We start from the raw sequence: 22,410 nt of genomic DNA on the forward strand, positions 1-22,410 counted from the left end.
AAGTGCTCCCTGTGGTTAACCATGACTGTCATGAACCAGTTCGAGGGCTCTTGTGAGCCAGTGCACACGGGTGTTTATATGTGCCTCAGTTTCCCCATCTGTCCAACCAGAGGCAGGCCCATGCTGTGGGCCCCTGACTGTCTGTCTAAGATCCCCATTCCATCTTCATTCCCCATGTTGGGGTCTCCTGGAGGCTTCTAAGCGCCTGGAGACCCCCATGCCCGGCAGCTAGACGAGGGCCACGGGCACCAGCGAGGGCCCACGGGAAGGGGAGAGGTAGGATCTCCTATCAGAGTGGGAAGCCCCGGCGTGGACACCTGGGTCCCCGTCCTCTGTGTGAGGTGCTACAACCTCCAAGTACCCACTTAAGATCTAACGGGGAGCTCCGATGTCGGGGTTCCCGTCGCTGCCACGGCGAGGATGGAGACCAGAGCCCAGGATCCTGTCTCTGGGGTGCCTCGGACAGCGGGGTCCTGGCGCCCGAGCGGGGAGAGTGCTGACACCCAGGAGTTCTCTGCTGGAAAGGAAGGGTCTCGAACGCCTGGATCCGCGTCCCTGGAGCGTTCGCTGACGTCGAGTCTCCGCTGCTACAGGGGCTCGGGTCCAGGGGGTCGGCCTTACCCGAGAGGCTGCTGGGGCCCCGGCTCTCTCGAGGGAGCCGGGGCGCTAGACTCCGCCGGAGGGGTGTGGAGACAGTGCCCGGACTCCGGAGCTCCCGTCCCGGGGTGGGGAAGCTCCGACTCCGAGGTTCTCACTCTGACCCTCGCTGTTGCCGTGCGGTGAGCGGACTCGGTCCCCAGGGCAGTGGGACCCGCAGCAGCCCGGAAAGGCGCGAGGGGCGGGGCGGAGGGCGGGGCGGAGGGCGGGGCTCCTGTAGACCCCGCCCCCGGCGCTGTCCGCGCGTCTCCAAGTCCGCGAGGCCGCGGTGGGCACCCAGAGCCGGCGCCACAGCCCGCGCGTCCCGCTGCGCCCCGCATGCCCGGGGTCTATGGAGCGGCCCCTCCGCGCCGCCCGGCCGGCCCCACGCCGCGCCCGGAGCCCGCCCTGCGGCCAGGTAACTGGGCTGGTTGTCCTGCGGGCAGGGGACGCTTGGAGGCTGGCACGAGGGGAAGGGGGACTTCTGGGTCCTGGAGGAATGGGGGCTGGAACTCTAGTGTCCTGGGGGCGGGGTGTCCGGACGCCTGCATCCCGAGGCTGGGGCAAGAGGTACACGGATGCTTGGGTCCTGGGGAGAGAGGGGGCCGAGTCCGGGACGCCAGGGTCTGGGGCATCCGGACACCTGCTTGGAGACGTTTGCTGGGGACCCGGATCCTCCTGAGGGAAGGGGTGTCCCGCACGCCTGGCCTGGAGGAATGAAGACCCAGCCGAGCACGGCCCTGGTTCTAGGGCATCTGGACGTCAGGACACCTGGGCCCCGCCGTGGGGTCCATCCTGAGGCCGTCCTCGCTGCCTCTGGGCCTGGGGCTCCCACGCCGGGGTCTTCAGGAAGTTGAGGCTGCGGGGATGTGGCGGCCCGGACACGTGTCGCCACCCCGGGGAGCTGGGGGGGTCCCTGGGCAGGACATAGGATGGGGTCCCTGCCCTCCGCCCCTATCTCCCTAGGCCCGCCGGGGAAATAGGCTCCCTGCAGAACCGGGGGGTCGGACGCTGGGGGGATTGGGGGCGGGTCCCCGGGCAGAGGGCTCGCGGGGCTGGAGCCGGGCGTGCCTGGCCCCGGCGAGGCAGCGCCCCCCGCTCGGCTTGGGCATGCTTGGCACGCAGCGCGCGGGCCGGTCCGATCCGTATGCGCGCCGCGTGCGCCCATTGGTATGCGGGAGCCGGCCCGGCGCGGGCGTGAGGCAGGCGCGCTGGCGGGCGGCGCGGGGGAGGCGGCGGCGGGGCACGTCCTCACCCAGAGCGCCAGTCCCGGGCAGGGCAGGGCGGGAGCTGCGGCCTCTTACCGGGGCTTCCAGGAATGGGAAACTGAGGCACGCTCCAGCCCCAGGTCTTTGCTGGGACCCTGGGACCCCGAACCCCGCACGGACCTCAGTTTCCCTAGAAGGTCTCCGAGGGCACTGAGTGCTGCCTCTGGCCCCTTCCCGCCGCAGGAGACGCGGGGCTCGGAGCCCGCCTGAGCGAGCCCTCCGGGAGATGGCGGCCCCCTACCCCAGCAGTGGCGGCGGAAGCGAGGTCAAATGCGGGGGAAGCCGCGGCGCCGGCGTCCCGTGGGACTTTCTGCCAGGGCTGATGGTCAAGGCCCCGCCGGGACCCTGGTGAGCAAAGCCCCGCCCCTCTGGCAGTGGCCCCGCCCCCAGGGAGGCGTCCCCGGGGACAGTTCACACCGATGTTCTGTCCTCATCCCTTGGGAGAACTCACACCAGCTTTTTGCCCCGCCCCTGGGGACAGAACTGCTTACTCTGAGTTGCTCGGCGCCGTGCTGTACCTTTCCCCTGCGTCGCCTCCGGTCCCTTCCTCGGAATCCGTGCCCAACATCCTTCATCGTCCCCTCTTCCTCCCCCGCCTCGGAATTTACACCCAAGGCTCTGTCCCCACGGCCGCTGTCCAGAAGTCACACTCAGGTCTGCTCCCACCTCCAGAGTGTCGAATCCACTCCCAACGTCCTGTCCCGTTGCCAAGGCCCCGGGAGGCCTCTGGGCCCGGGGCCGCTGACGCCTCCTCCGCGCCGCCCGCCCAGCCTGCAGGCGCAGCGCAAGGAGAAGTCCCGGAACGCGGCGCGCTCGCGGCGCGGGAAGGAGAACCTGGAGTTCTTCGAGCTGGCCAAGCTGCTCCCGCTGCCTGGCGCCATCTCCAGCCAGCTGGACAAGGCGTCCATCGTGCGCCTCAGCGTCACCTACCTCCGCCTGCGCCGCTTCGCCGCGCTGGGGGCGCCGCCCTGGGGGCTGAGGGCCGCCGCGCCGCCCGCCGGGCTCGGTGAGTGCGCATGCGCGGGGCGGGGGTCGCAGCGCCCCCTAGGGCGAGTCGGTGCAGCTGGGATTGCCCTCGCCCGGCTCTCTGGCCAGGAGGGGGCTCGGGGTTTGGAGTTAGCCAGAACCTTTGTGTGTCCCTGTCAGGTAAGGTGGCTTCTGCTCTCCAAGCCTTAGTTTATTAATCTGTAAAATGGGCACAAGAGGTTGCAACGGTTTCGTGAATTCTGGTCTAAGCAAGGGCCTGGCAACGCTAGGGATCAGACCACCAGTAAAAGTTATGACTGTATTTTTATTAGAGATGAAGCATTCCTATAACAAAAGAAACCCCCAGCTGCATGGGCGGGAAAGAGGGGACCCGCCCTGGGTGTCCCATCCACTAATAAGCGGGAGACCCCGCAACCAGACCTGAGGGGCCCCAGAGGGATCGCAAGGACGCTGGAGTCTGAGTTTCCGGTTTGGGGGAGCAAGAGGGAGACAGTGTGATGTAGCGGGTAAGATGGGGAGCTGCAGGGAGGCTCGCCTGAGTCCCTGTCTCCGCCGGCCACCCCCCAGCTTTGTAACCCCAGGCAGGTCGCCTCACTTCTCTGCGCCCCGTATTTGTGAAGTGGGAATGAGGATCGAACCTCCGCCAGGGGCGAGGAAGGGATCACCCAGGCAGTACTGGTAAAGTCTCTGGCCGTGTCCGGCTCAGAGCGAGTCAGCGCGTGGCCGGGCTGTCACCAGCGGCGCCCTGCAGGGTTGCTGGGGGGCTGCCGTTTACTGAGCATCTACTGCGGCTCTGGCGCGGGTTCGAGCGCTGGGATCCAGCAGGAAACGAGTAAAGTCCCTGCCCTGGAGCAGCTGGCATCCTAGTGGCCAAGACACAACAATAAAGAAATAGAAAAACAATATAGCCTATAATACGTAAAAATAGACTACGTGAAATACACATATACACAGGTATCTAATTGTATCATTACTCAGACTTTATAATTGAGATCTAATGACACTGTTATGCTATTATTGTTACTCCTGTTTTCCATCTAAGTGCTTTGCTGCTCAGGCAAATGATGTCTTCACTCAGGTCTCAGGTGATAGGGTCAGAGCACCCCGGGCTACCCCTGTCCCTCCCTCCAGGAGAAGGGGGTGTCCTTAGGGTGGGGTTGGAGGGTCTCCACTTCCCCTCCTGCCCCATCCCAGGGAAGAAGGGGGAGAGAAAATAGCATTGATTAAGCTCGCAATAAATCACCATTTAAATTTAAATAATCCGGCTTCCCAGGCGGTAATTAGGCGAATTGACTGGCGCGGAGAGAATGCGGCATTAGCGCCGCTGATTACTGTCATTACCGCGAACAACATGTGCGCCGGCGGGGGATAAACATCTTGTCTATTGTCCCCGAGCTGGAGGGACGGAAGGGGGGGCGCTAAGAGAGCCCAGCGGCGTCCAGCCCCCCATTACCCGGATGGGCATTCCGAGGCTTAGAGGAGGTAGGGGCCCGCTGAGGTCACAGCCCAGAGGTGGCAGACCACGGACTTAATCGACCCGCGCCGGTACCGAGTGCGGCCGGCACAGAGTGTGTGAGTGCGGTACTGCGTGGACCCCCACAGTCCTCGAATTGGGAAATCAGGGGACAGGGGCATTTCTAGCTCTACAGGGTCCCTAACAAGAGGCCAAGCACCTGCTTCCATGGTTCGGATGGGGAAACTGAGGACAGCCCCTTTCGCTGAAGCCAGAAAGCAAAGCGCGGTGCCCCACACAATCCGAAGAGGAGGGGCGCCCACACCCTCCTCAAAAATAATAGTAACAACGGCCAATGCATGTGGCAGACACCGTGGTAAGCACTGTGTCCAAAGTCACTTGCTGTATCAGAGGGACTCCCATTTCACAGAAGGGGAAAGCTGAGGCCCAGACAGGTGGAGCTGTTTGCCCAAAGTCACATAGCCAGGATTGCGGCGCAGATGGCCCGGCTCCGGAGTCCACCTTCTGAACCACCCTACTTGGCTAGTGTGTAGGTCCACAGGGATGGGTCCTACCTTGTCACTGCCTCTCTGGGCCTCAGTCCACCATCTGTAAAGTGGGACAGCAGATGTTAAAGTCCTAGCCCTGAGCCTCTGAGTCTGGGGAGGCGACAGCCTGGATCTTATGTCAGTATTCCCTGTTCTTTCAACAGCACCCACTGAATATCTTCCCCATGCCAGGCAGGCACTGGTCTCAGTGCTGGTGACACCACAGGGAACAAAACAAAGTCCTTGCTGTCGAGGGTGGGACCTCCAAACCTTACCTGCAAGGCCCCGTGCCCTCTCCCTTTCTAATCTCCTCCCCTCAACACTCACCTCCTTGCTGTTCTTCAGAGAAGCATGTTCCTTACCTCAGGGCCTTTGCACATGCTCACATTCCTTACCTCAGGGCCTTTGCACATGCTCACATTCCTTACCTCAGGGCCTTTGCACATGCTCACATTCCTTACCTCAGGGCCTTTGCACATGCTGTGATGTCCACCAGGAACTCCCTTCCCTCAAAATGTCAGCTCTTCAGTAAGGCCTTCCCTGACCGCTCATTAAACATGACGACACCACCCCTACTCAGCAGCACTCCCTGTCTTCCTCTCTTGCCTTCTTTCCTTCCATAGCATTTATTGTCATCGGAGACTCTGTATTCATTTCTCTTGTGTATTGTGTTACTGTGTGTCTCTCCCCCACAGCCCCTTGGTCACTGAGCCTAGACTCATGCCTGGGGCACAGGGAGGGCTCAATCATTAGTTGTTGAGTGGCTGTGGGAGTTAAGTGTCCCGTGACATCTTGGATCACAGGTCAGCCAGTAACCTTTGAGCTGAGACTCCAAGGAGGTGTGGAGCAAGCTACGAGAAAAGCTGAAGTATTCCAGGCAGAGGGAACGGCAAGTGCAAAGGCCCTGAGGCAGGCAGGATCAGCTTGCTGGATGCATGGCGGGGGCGATGGGCGGTCAGGTGAGGCCGGGGTTGAACACACCGTGGTCAGTGGGGGCCACATCTGCAGGGCCTCGTGGACCGTGGTGATGATCTGGTTGTTACCCAGGGAGCCTGGAGCTGGGGAGGTAGTAAGAGCAGAAGCAGGGAGCCATGGGGGGTGGCAGGTGCAGGGGTCCAGGCGGGGTGGGTGAGAGGTGGTCGGATGCAGGGGACATGGTCAGGCCCAGCCAGGGACTTGCTGAAAATACAAGCAGGGGTGAGAGAGAGCGAGGGTAGACCCCAGGGGAGCACCTGGAAGGGTGTGGGTACCCTGATGTTATTTGTAGTCATACTGATAAGAACGGTGGCAGGACTCAGGTATTAGGCACCCACTGTATGCCCAGCTATGAGCACTGAAGGCGCTTTCCATGCGTGAACCTATTCTGACCTATCACTGGACCCATTTTGCAGATGAGGCTGAGGAAAGTTTGGGCAGCAATGCTGTGAGCACAGCGCCTCCCCAGGGATCCAGGCACTGGGCGGTGTGGGGAGGGTCCGTGTCCCAGACTTTGCAGGGCGATGACGCCTGTCCTCGCCAATACCCCGTCAGAAAATACCCTCAGGGCAGCTGAGACGCAGAGAATGGGAGGCGGAGGGGTAAGCCCTGGGGACTTGGAGGCGGCCTCGGCCTCCCTCCTGCCCCTGGGTCCCGGTGTCGCCACCTCTGCCCCTTGGTGCCCCGTCTGTGTGCCGGAGATGGCGCCTGGGGTTTGTCCGTGAGAAGGGGGCAGATCTCCGGAATTCGGGGGACGGACAGAGGAGTGGGGACATTCTGAGGGGAGGGGAGAAACAGGGGGGAGGCGGCGGCGAGTTGGCGGCACTAGGGAGGTGGAGTCGGGGGCAATAAGACACGTCAGTCAGTGATCGTGACAGACTCTGGGGGTCCTTGTCACAGGGGACGGGACCGTGCAGGGTCCCCGCAACACCCCCCCATCCCGGCGCGCCCATTAACGCTGTTAATTGCGGCGGCTCAGTCTGACCCAGGCTGATCCTGGGAGAGGGAAAATGAAGGAATTAGCAAAAATGACAGGGGAAAATTGCGACAATTAGCAGGCAGCATTGTTCCTGCCTGTCACCCGGCTGGTTCTGAGCTGCATCTCGGGAGAGGGGTCCCCATCACCCCCCCCACAACCCAGTTATTGTTCCCGGAGCTCCAGGCGGGGGTGGAGGGAGGGGCAGCCCGGAGGCTGTGGGGGCTCCTGGGAGGAGGCGGCTCGGCCTAGACACTGGGGGGCTGCGTGGGGGAGGGGCGGGGCCTCCCGAGGTGTTTTGATGGCCTGCTGATAACAATAGTAATCACACTATTAATGCCAGTCCCGCTCTGCGTTCTGCGGCCCCTGCTGTGTGCCAGGCCGGGCTAGGCCCTTTCTGGCTGGTGAGCACGCCGAATGCAGTGCTCCTAGCAAACCCACTTGGCAGAGGAGGAAACTGAGGCACAGAGAGGTGAAGAGGCTGGGCCCAGGGCACGTAGCCAGGGCTGGCACTGGGGCTTGATGCCAGGCCTAGACCCTCAGCCCCACAGGAAGCAGGCACTTGGGGCCCCCCCGAGGTCACTGAGTTCTTCCCCTCACTCCCTGCTCGAAGCACTGGGCTTGGATGTCCCTTGGGGGGTTGTCCTCTGCAGGGTCAGGGTCACCTGGGGTTCTGGGTGGGGACAGGCTCTGGGACTCCCAGGTCTCTGCCCACCCCCAGCACAAGGTCTGGGGCCAGCTCCTGACTGTAGCGGGTGGGGCAGGGACTTGTGTCTCATTTGCCATCTCTGTCTCTGCATCCCTGTCTCTCTCTGTCTCTGTCTCTCTGTCTCTGCATCTTTTTTTTTTTTTTTTTTGAGACAGAATCTCGCTCTGTCGCCCAGGCTAGAGTGCCGTGGCGTCAGCCTAGCTCACAGCAACCTCAAACTCCTGGGCTCAAGCGATCCTCCTGCCTCAGCCTCCCGAGTAGCTGGGACTACAGGCGCTTTGCCATCATGCCAGGCTAATTTTTTCTATTTTTAGTAGAGACGGGGTCTCCTTCTTGTTCAGGATGGTCTCAAACTCCTGACCTCAAGCGATCCTCCGCCCTCGGCCTCCCAGAGTGCTAGGATTACAGGCGTGAGCCACCGCGCCTGGCCTCCATCTCTTTATATCTCTCTGTCTCTGTTTCCCTGTCTATCTCTGTGTCAATTTCTCTATGTCTATATATGTCTCTGTCCTTATCTCTTTTTTAAAAAAAAAAATTCTTATTGAGGTAAAATTTACATAACATAAAATTAGCTATTTTAAAGTATACAATTCAGTGGCATTAAGTATAGTCACGATGTCGTATAACCATCACCTCTACCTAGGTCCAAAATATTTTCATCAACCCAAAAGAAGCCCCCACGCCCATTAAACAGTCACTCCCATCCCCCCGCCCCACCCCTGGCAGCCACTCATCTGTTTTCTGTCTCTGGGGACCTGCCTCTTCCCGACGTTTCACAGAAACGGAGTCATACAACACGTGGCCGTGTCTGGCTTCTTTCACGTAGCATAACGATTTCAAAGGTCATCCACGCTGCAGCACGTATCAGAGCTTCGATCTTTTTTATGGCTGAATAATATTCCACTGTATGGATAGACCACTTTTTTTTTTTTTTTGAGAGTGGTCTCAAACCCCTGGGCTCAAGTGATCCTCCTTCCTTGGCCTCCCCAAGTAGCTGGGACTACAGAGGAACCACCAAACCGTTTTCTGCAGCGGCTGCACCATTTTGCATTCCCACCAGCAGTGTTCGAGGGTTCCGATTTCCCCACGGCCTCGCCGACCCGTGTCCCGGGGGGTGTGGAGTGGTATTTCATCGTGGTTTCGATTTGCATTTCCCTAATGACTAATGATATTGAGCATCTTTGTTCATGCGCTGTTGGCTGTTTGTGTATCTCTTTGGGAGAAATATCTATTCACGTTCTTTGGCCATGTTGAGGTGTCTTTTTCTTGTTGAGCTTGAACATCCCTGTCTCTTTCTCTCTGTTCCTTCACGCGTCTCTGTCTCTGTCTGTCTCTGCCTGTCGCTGTCCAGTCTGCCTCCTCCTCACCCCGCAGGGCCGAGTCACACGTCCCCTCCTTCGGCAGCCCCTGCCCGCTGGTCATTTCCCATCACCTGTTTGGTTCTTCATAGCACTGGCCACAAAGGAGAATTCTGTACTTGGGAGTTTCTGGCTTGTTGTTCATCTGCCCCCGGCCTAGGAGCCCAACGAGGGCAGACTGAGCTGTCCTGGTCACCTCTCTGTCCACGGCACTACCCAGGACAGGATCTGTGGCAGTAGGTGTTCAGGGAGCTTTTGCTGAGTGAATCAGTGAATGGATGAACGAATGAATCCCTCTCTGCAGTCCCTGGCCTGTCCGTCTGTCTCTGTGTGTCTTCGTCACTGTTTGTCTTACTCTCCCGCCCACCTCTGCCCCTCCCCACACCCCAAGTCTCTCTGCCACAGGGCCCCCAGTACCCCAAGATGGCTACAGGCCTGGGGGAAAGAGAGGGAGATCTGTAGACTGACTCCGGGGGTGCCCCGGCCAGGGGCAGCCAGGCCAACAGGCCCTGGCCTCATCTCTCCCTCTGTCCCCAGCCCCCGGCCGCCGGGGCCCCGCAGCGCTGGTGTCCGAAGTCTTCGAGCAACACCTGGGAGGACACATCTTGCAGGTGAGGCCCTTCCCTGCCTGCTGCTCCTTGCTGCCACCTGGTGGCCGCCTCTGGGGAACAGCAGCCTCTTCTCCAGCATCCGACCCAAGGGGAGCACCAGGATTGGGGGGCGGAGTGCTGGGGCTCCCCCTCCTGCTTGCTGCTCCCCGAGGCCCCTGAAGCCATCTTCCCACCAGAACGATCCGCCCCAGAGACCAGATTTCAAACTTCTCTTACCACTCGGCAGCTGGACAGATAGACACCAGGTCCTCCCCTCCCCGCTCCCTGTCTGTCTCAACTCCAGTCCCTGGATGGCTTCGTGTTCGCCTTGAACCAGGAAGGAAAATTCCTCTACATCTCCGAGACGGTCTCCATTTATCTGGGTCTCTCACAGGTAAGGGGCCTCCAATGGGCCACCTGTACTGGCTCGGCCGCCAACCCCCTGGCCAGGCCCACACATGCCCTTCCTCTCCTCTGGCCTCACCATCCCAGCGAGAAAAATGGACTGGATATGTGGTTCCCAAAGTGTGTTCCTTGGAACCCTGCATGGCACCCAACGTGGCTCATCCCCACAGACGGAGGAGGGTTATTAATGTCACAGGCGAATTTGAGGAAAGCAAGTTAGCTGGAAAATCGGTCTGCCAATGACCAGTTGGCCAGATGTTGCGTATGTGCCAACACCTGTTTCTTCTTGACAATTTTAAAGGTTTGCAGAAGTTTATATCAGAAGGGTTGGAGGTTTGCCGGCTTTGGAAGCTTTCCGTGGCCTTTCGGCTGGCCGGCTTGCATGTCTGTCCTTATTTCAGCCCATTGTTTCTGCCCCAGCTCCTGCAGCCACGGGCTGACAAGTCAAAGGGGGGCAGGGAGCTGCTGACAGCCCGTCCTGGGGGCCCCGGCTTCTCACAGCACCGCAGGCCTTGCAAATTGCTGTCGACTTTTGTCACCTTAACGAACCTTGTTGGCAGATGGGAAATTTGAGAAATGCAGTGCATTGGCAATTTCCTCTTTGGGGGCAGCTTTCCAGTGAGTCGTTGGAGATGTCTGGAGGAGGAAGACCCAAAGGGAGGACACTTTGGACAAGAGGAGGGGAGGGGGGAGACTGGAGGACAGGCTGGAAGCTGGTGCGTGCGGGAGCCCAGAGGGATGAGGGCTATTGCGAAGCAGGGGGGGCATGGCCTCTGAGTGGGGACAGAAGGCCGGAGGGCCAGTGAGGACGCGGGGGAGGGAACATAGCGAGGAGAAGGGGGCTGGGCTGGGGGAGGGGCGAGAAGGGGCTGCAGACAGAGCTCTGAGAGGCAGCTCTGAATGAAACAGTGTCCGATTCAAAGACCCTAACTCTTTAACAAGTTCGAAAGCCAGTCCACTGCTTGTTCTCTGAATCCCGTTCCTGCTGGGACATCCCAGGGCGCGGGGCAGGGCACGATGGCTCGCTGTCTGCGGGCGGGAGGGAGCAAGCAGGAGTCGGGGGCAGGGAATCCTTACTGATCTCTGTGTATGAAGCGAGAAGAGCCTAAGTTTGTGTCCGCCTTTTAAAAATCTTTTGCGAATAAAAACGCAAGCCTGGCACGAAGCGCACCTGCCCCCAGGCGAGCGACCTCACCGCCCTGCATTCCCCCCCGCCGCCGGCAGGTGGAGCTGACGGGCAGCAGCGTCTTCGACTACATCCACCCCGGCGACCACTCCGAGGTGCTGGAGCAGCTGGGGCTGCGGGCCCCGGCCCCGGGTCCCCCCACGCCGCCCTCCGTCTCCTCCTCTTCCTCCTCCTCTTCCTCGCTTGCGGATACTCCCGAGATCGGTAATTCTTAGGGGCCCCAAAGAACGAAGCCTGAGGGTAGACAGGGGGACGCCTGGTGCACCGCATCCAGCCGTGCCTCGTTTACACAAAAGCCGCTCTCGCCGGAGCTGTGCAGCGTCTTTGCAAAACGCGTCAGAGTCTAAATGGAGGCGGTGAGACCTGGCTCCCTAAGATTGCCTGGCTCCCCAAGATGTGCGCTTTAGAAAGACCCGCCCCCCTGGCTGCCAGATGGAGGTGGGAGTGGCTTCTGAATTGGTAAATAACAGCAAGGCGGGCTTATTGGACATCTACACTGTGCTGTGCCTTTAAGGACATAACTGCGGGCCGGGCGCGGTGGCGCAGGCCTGCAGACCCAGCTACTCGGGAGGCTGAGGCAGGAGGATCGCTTGAGGTCAGAAGTTTCAGGTTGCTGTGAGCTATGACGACGCCACTGCACTTTAGTCGCCACTGCACTTTAGTCACCACTGCACTCTAGTTGGAGGACAGAGCAAGACTCTGTCTCAAAAAAAAAAAAAAAAAGTACATAACTGCATTGCATCCTAACCACAACCCCACAAAGCAGGAACTATTATCTCCATTTCACAGAGCAGAAAACTGAGGCACAGCACAGAGAGGTCAAGTTAATTGCTGCAGGTCACACAGCTGTAAGTGGTCGAGTTGGACTCTGGCCCTGTCTGTCCCGCTCCAGGGTCAGGGCTCCTAACCCTTCTCTCCAGTGGAAATTTCCACGCCAGTGCTGGGGAGGGAGGGCACTGGAGATTACTCGACAGCTCCTTTTAGCTCTGAGATGTAGGGGGCCTCTGAGGCTGTCCTGTAAATAGGACTTTCCTATCTTGGGTTTGCTTCACATGAAAAACATCTGAGCCGGCAGCTGTGTGCGCAAGCGTGGGGAGATGTCTGCGACAAGGGCGGGACTGGTGGGCTGTTTGGCTGTGCTTGGACTTGGGTTGGAAGCGCAGGTCATCCGTGTGAGCCTATTTATAAGATCGTATTGTGGGGTTCACAGAATAATCTGGACTCGTGAGTCTTAATTGTTGCTATTCCCCGAGCCCCTGCTCTGTGCCAGGCCCTGTCTGGGGACACAGTAGTGATCATGACAGCCCCAGCCCTGCCCACCTGGGGCTCACAGCCCAGTGGGGGAGACTGACCCCTCCTCAGACAATGGCAACCGCGAGGGGGTGGCTGACCCAGCCCGGGGGAAGCGAGGGCTTCCTGGAGGATGGGGCCAGAGAGGTGGCCTTTCTTCCGAAGGCCCTAGTGAGCTATGGCAGGCTCAGAGCAGGGGACGGACGGCGTGAGATGTGAGCTTTAGAAAGATTCAGCGGGCAGCCGCATACACGGAGCTTGTGAACTCGCGATCATGAGCTTGCAGGACCCGCAGGCGTGTCTCAGAGTGAGTGTGGCCGTGACCCTGTGGGTATCCCGTTTCCGGGTGGCTCTGCAGGGGTGCGGGCACCCGTGTGTTTTCTCCTCAGGACCCCCTAACCTTCCTTCACTGTCCACCCCAGAGGCCAGCCCCACCAAGGTGCCCCCCTCCTCCCTGGTCCAGGAGCGATCCTTCTTCGTCCGCATGAAATCCACCCTCACCAAGCGGGGGCTGCATGTCAAGGCCTCGGGGTACAAGGTGGGTGCGGGTGGCCTGGCCCCAGCCTGACTCCACGTTCCTTCCCCTGGGGGGGCGGGCTCCTGCAGTCCCACCAGCTATGTCCCAGCCCCCAGGGGGACTGAGGGGACCAGGCTGGTGGCTTCACTGGCTGCACATGGCTTGGGAAACCAGGTCTAGGAACTGGGGGTGGGGGTGTCACACACTGCCCCTTGTGCCCCAGCGCCTGTGGGTGACAGATGGAACCTGGCCTGGTGGCCTGGTGGTCATGGCTCTCCTGCCCCATTGGCCCTGCCTTGCCCCTCCTCCAACCACGCCCGCCGCCAGCAGGTCATCCATGTGACTGGGCGCCTTCGGGCCCACGCACTGGGCCTTGTGGCCCTAGGCCACACGTTGCCCCCAGCCCCACTGGCTGAGCTGCCACTACACGGACACATGATCGTCTTCCGGCTCAGCCTGGGTCTCACCATCCTTGCTTGTGAGAGCAGGTACCGGGGGTTGGGGGCTGGATGGGGGCGCACAGGAGACCTGGGGGGGGGCCTGGAGGTGGAAGAGCAGCAGAGGGTGGGGCGAGGGGAACAGGGAAGGGAAGGCAAGGTGGGGGCAGGGCTGGGGCCTTTAGGGACAGAAGAGGAGAGGAGGGGCTGTGCCTGGTGGGGACTCTGAGGCTCGGGACCTCCCTCTGGGGCTGCTCGTGCAGAGGTCCGCCTGTCTCAGCCCCTTTCTCTCTGGCCTCTTGTCCACTCCCTGCCCTGCCCTGTGCGGGCGCAGGGGGCGGAGTTACACAGTGAAATAGTCCCTGTGCTCTGAGCGTCTCCAGAGTGCCTGGGTCTGGCCAGTTACCATCTGCCTGAATGCTCACAGCCACCCTGGGAGGGACACCGTTATTATGCCCATTTTACAGAGAGGAAAACGGAGGCCCGGAGCCAGGGTTGGAACCCCAGGTGACTCTGGATCCAACTCTACCTCTCCGCCACCGTGCTCTCAGAATCCTCCTGCCCTCCTCTCTCTGTTGCCCCAGAGTCAGCGACCACATGGACCTGGGGCCCTCAGAGCTGGTGGGTCGCAGCTGCTACCAGTTTGTCCACGGACAGGACGCGACCAGGATCCGCCAAAGCCACCTGGACTGTGAGTCATGCCTCCACCAACCGCCCCCAGACCTGAGCACCCCACCGCCCAGCTCCCTGGAAGTCCTCCTTAGGGCTGGCCACAGTCCTTCCTGCTGCAACGCCAGCTCCAGGGGCTCAATTCAGCACAGGAAGAGCAGCAAGGAGACCCCGAGCAACGGCTCAGGGGCGGGAGCGGGAGCAAGGAGACTGCGGGGACTTTGACCCACCCTTAAGAACCTAGTGGCCGCGATGCTGAGCTGCGTCCCGGTCTCTCTGACTCTGGCTCTCTCTTCCCTGCTGTCTTCCCCTTCCTGTCTCCCTGTCCTCCCCCGCTGGCCTTTCTCTCCCTCTCGCCTGTCTGCTCCTGTCCACCTGTCTGTCTCTTTCCGGCTGCCACGCCCCCGCCCCCACCCCGGGCTGGGCCCAGTGCTGGACAAGGGTCAGGTGATGACTGGTTACTACCGCTGGCTACAGCGCGCCGGGGGCTTTGTGTGGTTGCAGTCCGTGGCCACCGTGGCTGGGAGCGGGAAGAGCCCGGGGGAGCACCACGTGCTCTGGGTCAGCCACGTGCTCAGGTGAGGGCCGCGCCCCACCCCTCCCACCCCAGGCTCAGGGCCCAGCCACTTTGCCCCCCTCCCAAAGAGTCTGCTGTCTCTCCCCTCCTCGGGCGGGGGCTCTTCCAGGAGGGTTTCTAGAACAGGACAAGCCCGGAGGGGTCTGCAGACATGAAAGGGACAGGGGACGGAGAGAGCAAAGGCCTAGGGGTAGAACGAGAGGTCTCCATCAGGAGACGGAGTGGCTGGGGGCAGGGGGACAACACCTTTGAGGGAGGCGGGAGCAGGTTCGCAGCGGCCACAGCCCAGGTTGAGGGTCTGGACTTGATTCTGGAGCACTGGGGAGCCATGGCAAGCTCTTACCAGGGGAGGGCCAGAGCAGAGCAATTCGTGGGAAGCAGCTGGAGGTGGGAAGGGCACTCCCAGCAGAGGGCGCAGCGGAGGCAAAGGCTCTGACCTGTCCCAGGAATGCAGCTGTGCTTGGGGACAGAGTATAAAGTCGTGAGAGATAAGGCTGAGGATGATTGCGGGGACTTTTCTCTCAGGGGCGCTGGGGACTTTCGGAGGGTTTTGGGGTTGGGGGGGTTCCCTTTCAATTTTGTTTTTTTTTTTTTTTTTTGGGTTGGGTTTTTGTTGGTTTGCCCGGGTTGGTTTGGACTTCTTGGGTTTTGGGATTCCCCCGCGAGTAGCTGGGACTACAAGTGTGCACCGCTGTGCCCGGCTCCCGTCTAGTTTTTAGAAAGATCCCCCTGGCTCCTATGGAGAGGGGGAACTGGGGGACAAGACAGGCACTGGGGGACCAGGGAAGAGGCTGGGGCAGGTCCTGGGGATGCCGGACTCTAAGTGTGGAGGAGGGAGGCGGCCACCTCCTGCCCAGGTCTCCAGCCTTGCTGGGCCTGGGTCTGGGCCCCTGAGAGGAGCAGCAGGTTTGGAAGGAAGACGCTAGGGTCAGATGAACATGAGGTCCCAAGGGACACCCAGGCAGTGACATCCAGGTGGCCACGGGCCATATAGGTCTACCCTCAGAGACAGCCAGCCTGGGCTGGACATCAGCTTGCATTTTGGGCCCCAGGCTGGGGGCTCCACATTCACTGGTGGGGGGGTGTCTACACTGACAGAGGGGCAGGGGACGTCTACACTTATCACAGACTGGGCAGCCGGGGAAGACCCCTGGCCCCCAGCCCTATCTGTCTTGTCCCCAGTCAAGCCGAAGGTGGCCAAACACCTCTGGACACCTTCCAGCTGCCAGCCAGCATGGCCCGTGAGGACGAGCCCAGCCCGACGCCAGACCCCACAAGTAAGCCCCACCTCGGCCCGGGAAGCTCCGAGGAGCCTCTGGGACCTGCGCGGTCCGGTCCAGAAGCCACTAGCCACATGTGGCCACTTACATTAACGTGAAAATTAAAACTTTGCATCCTTGGTCACGCTCACATTTCACGGGCTCAGTGGCCACATGTGACCAGTGGCTGCCTCGTGGGACAGTGCAGACATAGAACATTTCCATTACCACAGAAAGTTAGTTCTATTCTGGAACATTCTATGGAACAGCACAGGTCTAGACCAGGGTTTCTCAATCCCAGCCCCACTGACATTTAGGGCCAGGTGATTCTTTCTTGTGGGGGGTGTCCTGCACTCTGTACAATGTTTAGCCATGAGATGCCAGTGGTACCCTCCTCCCAGTTGTGACAACCCAAAATGTCCCCAGACATTGCCAGGTGTCCCCTGGGGTACAAAGCGCTCGCATCTGAGAACTGCAGTCTGGCCTGCTGCGCACAGCTCCATTCCACAGATGGGGAGACTGAGGGCTGGGGACACACACGGTGCCCTCAGACTCTTCCTCTCGCAGAGTCGGAGCGTCCAGCGGAAGGGAAGCAGCCTGTGCCCCCGGCCAAGAACGAGGCCCCCCAGCCCCGTGGCAAACGCACCAAAGTGGAGCCCGGCCCAAGGGAAACTAAAGGCTCCGAGGACAGTGGGGACGAGGAGCCATCCAGCCACGCGGCGCCCCCGCGGCCTGAGTTCACTTCTGTCATCCGGGCGGGGTCCCTGAAGCAGGACCCAGCGAGGCCTTGGGGCCTGGTGCCTCCCGGGGACCCGCCTCCCGCCCTCCTCCACGCCGGCTTCCTGCCGCCGGTGGTGCGGGGCCTGTGCACGCCGGGCACCATCCGCTACGGGCCCGCCGAGCTGGGCCTCGTGTACCCGCACCTGCCGCGCCTGGGCCCGGGCGCCGCCCTCCCCGAGGCCTTGTACCCCTCCCTGGGCCTGCCCTACCCGGGGCCCGCGGGCGCCAGGGCTCAGCGCAAGGGGGACTGAGGACTGGGAGAGCCGGGCCCTGAGGGACAGCCGGGGCCCCGCGGGGACAGGGACGGGAGCACTCGCCTGTCCCCTCCGTGACAATTAAACGCCTGCTCCGTGGGCAGCGCCTCGCTCCATTTCTGTCTCCTCCTCGGGTCTCCACCCCGCCCCCTCCCTCGCTCCATCCCCTCCAGGCCGCCTGCCCCAAGCAACACGCACCGCAGGCATCTGGAGCGAGCAAGGGCCAGTTTAATGTCCCGGTCCTCACTCGTGGGGCGGCCGGCCCGCCTCGTCCGGGCCTTCTGCGGTGGCCGTCCCGTCGTCCTCGGGCACCAGCTCCACGTCCAGCTCGAGCTGGCCCATGTACAGGCCGACGGCACACGCCCAGAGCAGGCTGGCGGCGAGCACGGCGCCCACGCCCGCGGCCGCGCCCCCCAGCGTCAGCTGCATGGGCCCCCGCAGCGCGGCCAGGCCCACGGCGTAGGAGGCGCCGCCCCACACCACGCACAGGCCGCCCAGCAGGAAGAAGCCTGCGGAGGAGGCGGCGGTCAGTGCTGCGGTGGGGGTCGGGGTGGCACAGGGCCGAGGTCGGGCGTGCCGGGCGGTCTGGGAGACGGGGGCTGGGCCAGCATGCGGGGCCAGCTAGGACCTTCGTCTTTGTTGAGAAGTCAGACTGGGGGGCACAGCCATGCCCCGGGCCACCCACTCCGGTGGTGTGGGGACGCTCAGCAGGGAGCGGGGCGTCTTGGGATGGGGGAAGATGGGGAGCAACGTTACCCTTACCACTGGGGATGGAAGGGGCAAGAGGGAGTCCACCCTCACCAGGGATCTACATGGCCCAGTCGGGGAGGGAGCGTCCACATTCTCTGGCGGGGTGAGAATGGGGGGTCTACACTCACCGTAGGCAGCTTCCCGACCCATGTCGCTCTGCATGAAGGAGATGACGCCGATGCCCGATGCCAGGAGGCCATTGCGGAACCAGGAAAGGAAGGCTGGAGGGAGGGGGAGATGGGAGCATCACCGTCACCCCAAAACCTGCCTCCTAGACCCCCTCCGCCCAAATTGTCAAACTGAGGGGCTTCCCCTGTTCCCCCGTCCACCCCAGCCAGCCACTGGGCAAACCCGCCCCAAATCCTCACTTCTTCCAGAAAGCCCCCCACCGAACCCCAAGCCCCCGTGTTCTCTCCCCCAAACTCTGCAACACCAGAGATTCAAGACGCTCTCCGCAGATTCTGGAGGACCCCGTAGAACCAAAGTGGCAGAACCTCAATCTGAGGACAGGACATGCCAAGGGGTCACCTTGGTCAACCGCTCCGCCACGTGCATCCCCACGACCTGCACTCTCCCTTCTTTTTCAGAACTCGGGACAAACTGTTTCCCCAACGCGGCCTCTCTCCGGCCTCCCCCTTCACTTCCCTTCGAATGCCACCACCTCCTACCGGGTATGGCCTGTGCTGATCCCATCCACGTCCGCCCGGCCCGCATTCAACTTGCGGTGCCAACGCACTGGCATCCTTGCAACGCCTCAGCCCTCCCCATCCTACCTAGGCGCCCGGTCGTTCCAACCTGGACCAGCTCCCCATAGGAGGCTCCTCCCCCCTGCAGCCTAGATCACCTCCCCTCCAATCAGCCAAGAGCTTTCCTGCTGTTGGTTGTCCCCTGTTCCAATCCGGGACGTCCCCTCTCCTGCGGAGATCCACACTCGAGCTCTACGCGGAGTGGTCGCCTCTGCAATCCGAACGGACCCTTCTTGCTGCAACTCCCCCTCCCTCGGCGCTCTCTGGAAGCCTCTGCCATCCAGGTGGGCGCAGTTCTGCCAGGCCGCCTCTCCTGGCCAGACCACCCCATCCCGACTGCCACAACCCGGACTCACCGTCCCCCCCGCAAGCCCTTCCCCGGTGCGGGCAGCCTGCGCTTCCCGGCGCTCGCGCGGAAGCCGGTCTCCCAGCAGAGCCCGGGCCCCGCATCCCGCAGCAGGCCCAGCCGCGTCGCCCACGCACACGCGCCGGCTGCGCGGCTCTCGGGACCCCTCCCCGCGGACAGACCCCGGCCCCTGACACAGACCTGTCTCGTGTGCCTTCCGGAGGAGCCAAGCGTCCGCGCGATCTAGCTCGGACACGGGGGGAGGCGAAGCCCCGGCGCGGAGGCCGTGGCCGGGGGCGAAGGACCCCCGGGCGCCCCCGCTCCGGGGCCGCTGAGGCGGCAGCAGCGACCTCCGGAAGCGGAGACGGGCCAGGCGGGCGACCCGAGCCCACCACCAGCCTCCTCCCATGGTTCGCACTACGGCCGCCGCGCGCCGTACCGCCCCACGGGCCGCCCGTAGGCTCCGGTTCACGTCACTCAGGATGATCGGACTGGCCATTGGTTTCATGCCTGCCACTTATAGCCGGCGTGCCCTGTCCATTGGTCGCAATGGTAACAATTCCCTCCTCTGTCATCTATGCCGGTAGTGCGCGTCCCTCTTTGATTTTGCTACTGGACTACGAATCCCAGCGTTCATTGCGCCCTGGGAAGGCTGGTCTTCGCAATTCGTGGGCGAGATGTCTGCTGGGACTTGTAGTTTTTGTTAATAACTTTAATTCCAATGGCCAGAGAAGACAAAACTTGGGATGCTTAATATAGACCCTTTGCAAAGTCACGTGGAGCTCAGAGAGGAGAGTAAAAATCAGTAGAAATCTCACTAATGAGCGATTACTCCTAATTTTTTGTTGTTTTCTACTCTTTTTTCTATGCAGATGTAAAATATAAGATACCATTTGACAAATTATTTTTTTCCATATAACAATATATTGTGAACACTGGCCCGTGACATTGAGAATATTTTTCCATGGCAGTTCTTTAATTTTAAAAATAATATTTATGTTGAACATGATACCAAATGCAGGGTCTAATGAAAAATAATTTTTGGCCAGGTACAGCGGCTAACGCCTGTAATCCTAGCACTCTGGGAGGCCAAGGCTGGAGGATTGCTTGAGGCCAGGAGTTGGAGACCAGCCTGAGAAAGAGAGAGACCCCATCTCTACTAAAAATACAAAAAATTAGCAGGGTATGATGACGCACTCCTGTAGTCCCAGGGCTCGGGAGACTGAGGCAGGAGGATTGCTTGAGCCCAGGAGTTTGAGGTTGCTGTGAGCTAGGCTGACGCACTCTAGCCCGGGCCACAGAGTGAGACTGTCTCAAAAAAACAATACAAAACAAAAATACACCATTTTACATAAGGGACTTGAGCATCCGTGGATTTTGGTATCCGCTAGAGGTCCTGGAACCAATGCCCCCTACACGTGCGCACACACACGCACAGAGAGACACAGACATAGATATGTATAGACATAGATGATCTCGAGCTAGATGAGCGTATATAGGGACACAGAGTTAGATATGTATATATCGATCTAGATTGAGATCTATCTGTATCTATATATCTATGTCGCTCTCTGCAGCACGTATGTATCTTATTGGCTCTTGTTCTCTGGAGAACCCTAATACAGTTGTTGCGTTTCTCCAGGTACTAACACAGTAGCCAAAGTTGTGGCCATTATTTGATCTCAGTCGCTTAAGCTGTCATTTTGACCAAATGACCAGCCACACTTTGCAGCCAAACCATCTTGGGCACCCCCCAAAGGGCCACTCGCGAACACCGAAGTTGTGCTTCCTGCCCGCCCCCGGGCCTCCGAGACGCAGGCGCCACCAGAGTCGGGGCCATGCAGGAGAAGCGTGGGAGAAAGTGGCTGAGAGGGGAGGAACAGGAAGGCCCGGGGGCCTGAGGGGCAGGGAGAGCCCCGCGACCTCCCCGGAGGAGGAGGCTGAGGAAGGAAGTCCCTTAGGCCGGAGACACCCTTCTCGAGGCCGCCGAGTTAGCTAGGCGCGCATTGGGGACCGCGCACAGCTGGGATCGCGCACAGCGGAGATCAGGCAGCCGACGCGGTTGACATTAGCGCCGCCTTCTGGCCACACGGTGGAATTGCAGTCCCCGTCCCTTTGACGCTAGGCTGCGCACGTGACTCGACTGAGCCCCTGAAACCCAGCAGAAGTGAAGTCCCCGAGGACACAGTGAGAGCTGGCGGGCGCTTCTCCACCACCCGCCACCTGCCGGGATGTTCCAGGGGAGGAGCCTCAGTCCATCGGGTCCCCCCCGTGGCTATGATGGGCAGAACGCTCTGCTGACCTGTAAGGGAGAGCCAAACTGGCTACTTGAAGCCACCGCGATTTGAGAGTTTGTGTTTCTGCAGCTGTTCTTCCTAATACAACTGATAGGCTCCACATTTTAAAAAATTGTTCCGTCGTATTGGTAAGAGTTTCCTGCCAGGCTCACGACGTGGGCAACACTGCTGACGGGGAAAAAGCAGCTCATCTTCCCTGGATGGGTCTTTTGTAAATATCTGGGTCGCCTAACTCCAGTAAAATGATCATGTGTATATTATGTCATGGTTGTGTCTCATCTCTGGGCAGAAGCTTGTTTAAGGCTAAGGGATGATCCAGGGATTGTCAGGAAAATGACTTCCAAAAGACGTCCAGAAGATTTTACGGCTAGGTGCGAAATACCCACCAGCAACAGTTGTGGCACCCATTCCAGGGTGACCACAAAGGACATCGGTAAATTGCAACCAATTCATTAGAGCCTTCACTGCCCACATCCCCTGAATCAGCTGAAAGAGCAGGATGATGGCTTGACTGGTGGACCCCAAAATACATGTCCACATCCTAAGCCCTGGAAGCTGCGAATGGACTGTACTTGGAAACAGGGTCTTTGCAGGTTAATTAATTTAAAGATCTCAAGGTGAAATTATCTTCGTGTGGGCCCTCAATCCAGTGACTAAGCATCTTTATAAGGACCGAAGTCGCAGACACAGAGGAGAAGGGTGTGAAGACGGAGGCGGAGAATGAAGCGATGCAGCCACAAGCTCAGGGATGTCACGCAGCTGCCGGAGACTGGGAGGGACACGGAAGGACCCTCCTCTAGAGCCTTCGGAGGGAGTGTGGCCCTGCCCACACCTTGATGTCAGACTTCCAGCCTCCAGAATAAGTTTCTGTTGTTTTAAGCCACCCCATTTGTGGTTATTTGTTACGTTACAGCAGCCCTAAGGAAGCCGATATGAATGGAAGGCCAAAGTGGAATTCGGAGAAATCAGTGCCCGAGGTTCTGGTAGAATCCGGGCTGGGGGCTGGTCTGCAGGAACGGAGGCCAGCTCTGGAGCAGACAGGACAGCCAGCATTTTCCCCTGAGCAAGCAGACCCGAGAGGTCTCACCTGAGGCAATGCGCAAAAGTGCTGTGAAATGAGGACGAGGCATTTGGGCAGAGAATTCCCCAGGCAAGGGGCTCCCTGACCAACTTGGGGACCAGCTGCACTTCAGGGCCACGGCGGCAGATATGGCTCAAGCCCCTCCGGTTTACAACAAAGTCAGCAATCGTGATCCCAGCGGTATTGAAACAAATTTTTTAAATATATAGTAGGCCGGACCAGGCGCGGTGGCTCACGCCTGTAATCCCAGCACTCTGGGAGGCCGAGGCGGGTGGATCGCTCAAGGTCAGGAGTTCGAGACCAGCCTGAGCAAGAG

General features: G+C 60.3%; 2 protein-coding genes across 2 annotated transcripts; one reads left to right on the forward strand and one right to left on the reverse strand.

Moving 5' to 3' along the window:
- Window positions 1–902: 902 nt before the first annotated feature.
- Window positions 903–16,969, forward strand: NPAS1 (neuronal PAS domain protein 1). Its single transcript, XM_012653317.1, has 12 exons — window positions 903–1,078; window positions 2,088–2,252; window positions 2,675–2,910; window positions 9,448–9,521; window positions 9,805–9,894; window positions 11,130–11,295; window positions 12,804–12,919; window positions 13,229–13,386; window positions 13,920–14,026; window positions 14,435–14,582; window positions 15,764–15,858; window positions 16,408–16,969. Exons 2-12 carry the CDS (start codon window positions 2,131–2,133, stop codon window positions 16,869–16,871), a joined length of 1,776 nt encoding a protein of 591 aa, XP_012508771.1. The 5' UTR covers window positions 903–1,078; window positions 2,088–2,130; the 3' UTR covers window positions 16,872–16,969.
- A 135-nt stretch (window positions 16,970–17,104) lies between these two features.
- TMEM160 (transmembrane protein 160) lies at window positions 17,105–19,137 on the reverse strand. The gene is made up of 3 exons (XM_012653300.1): window positions 18,918–19,137; window positions 17,753–17,845; window positions 17,105–17,383 (listed from the first exon to the last, which is right to left on the reverse strand). The coding sequence occupies exons 1-3, from the start codon at window positions 19,123–19,125 to the stop codon at window positions 17,118–17,120; spliced, it is 567 nt and encodes a 188-aa protein (XP_012508754.1). The 5' UTR covers window positions 19,126–19,137; the 3' UTR covers window positions 17,105–17,117.
- Window positions 19,138–22,410: the final 3,273 nt, after the last annotated feature.

Source organism: Propithecus coquereli, unplaced genomic scaffold, assembly GCF_000956105.1.
Source record: "Propithecus coquereli isolate 6110/MARCELLA unplaced genomic scaffold, Pcoq_1.0 Scaffold42, whole genome shotgun sequence".
Classification (NCBI taxonomy): Eukaryota; Metazoa; Chordata; class Mammalia; order Primates; family Indriidae; genus Propithecus; species Propithecus coquereli.

Bases quoted from the DNA above. Each gene is read 5' to 3' on its own strand.
- NPAS1 (XM_012653317.1), top strand. From the start codon at position 2,131: ATGGCGGCCCCCTACCCCAGCAGTGGCGGCGGAAGCGAGGTCAAATGC. The intron at 12,920-13,228 runs GTGGGTGCGGGT...CGCCGCCAGCAG, and splicing joins TCAAGGCCTCGGGGTACAAG to GTCATCCATGTGACTGGGCG. The intron at 14,583-15,763 runs GTGAGGGCCGCG...TCTTGTCCCCAG, and splicing joins TGGGTCAGCCACGTGCTCAG to TCAAGCCGAAGGTGGCCAAA.
- TMEM160 (XM_012653300.1), bottom strand. From the start codon at position 19,125: ATGGGAGGAGGCTGGTGGTGGGCTCGGGTCGCCCGCCTGGCCCGTCTC. The intron at 17,846-18,917 runs GTCTGTGTCAGG...CCCTCCCTCCAG, and splicing joins CCGGAAGGCACACGAGACAG to CCTTCCTTTCCTGGTTCCGC. The intron at 17,384-17,752 runs GTGAGTGTAGAC...CCTCCTCCGCAG, and splicing joins GGGTCGGGAAGCTGCCTACG to GCTTCTTCCTGCTGGGCGGC.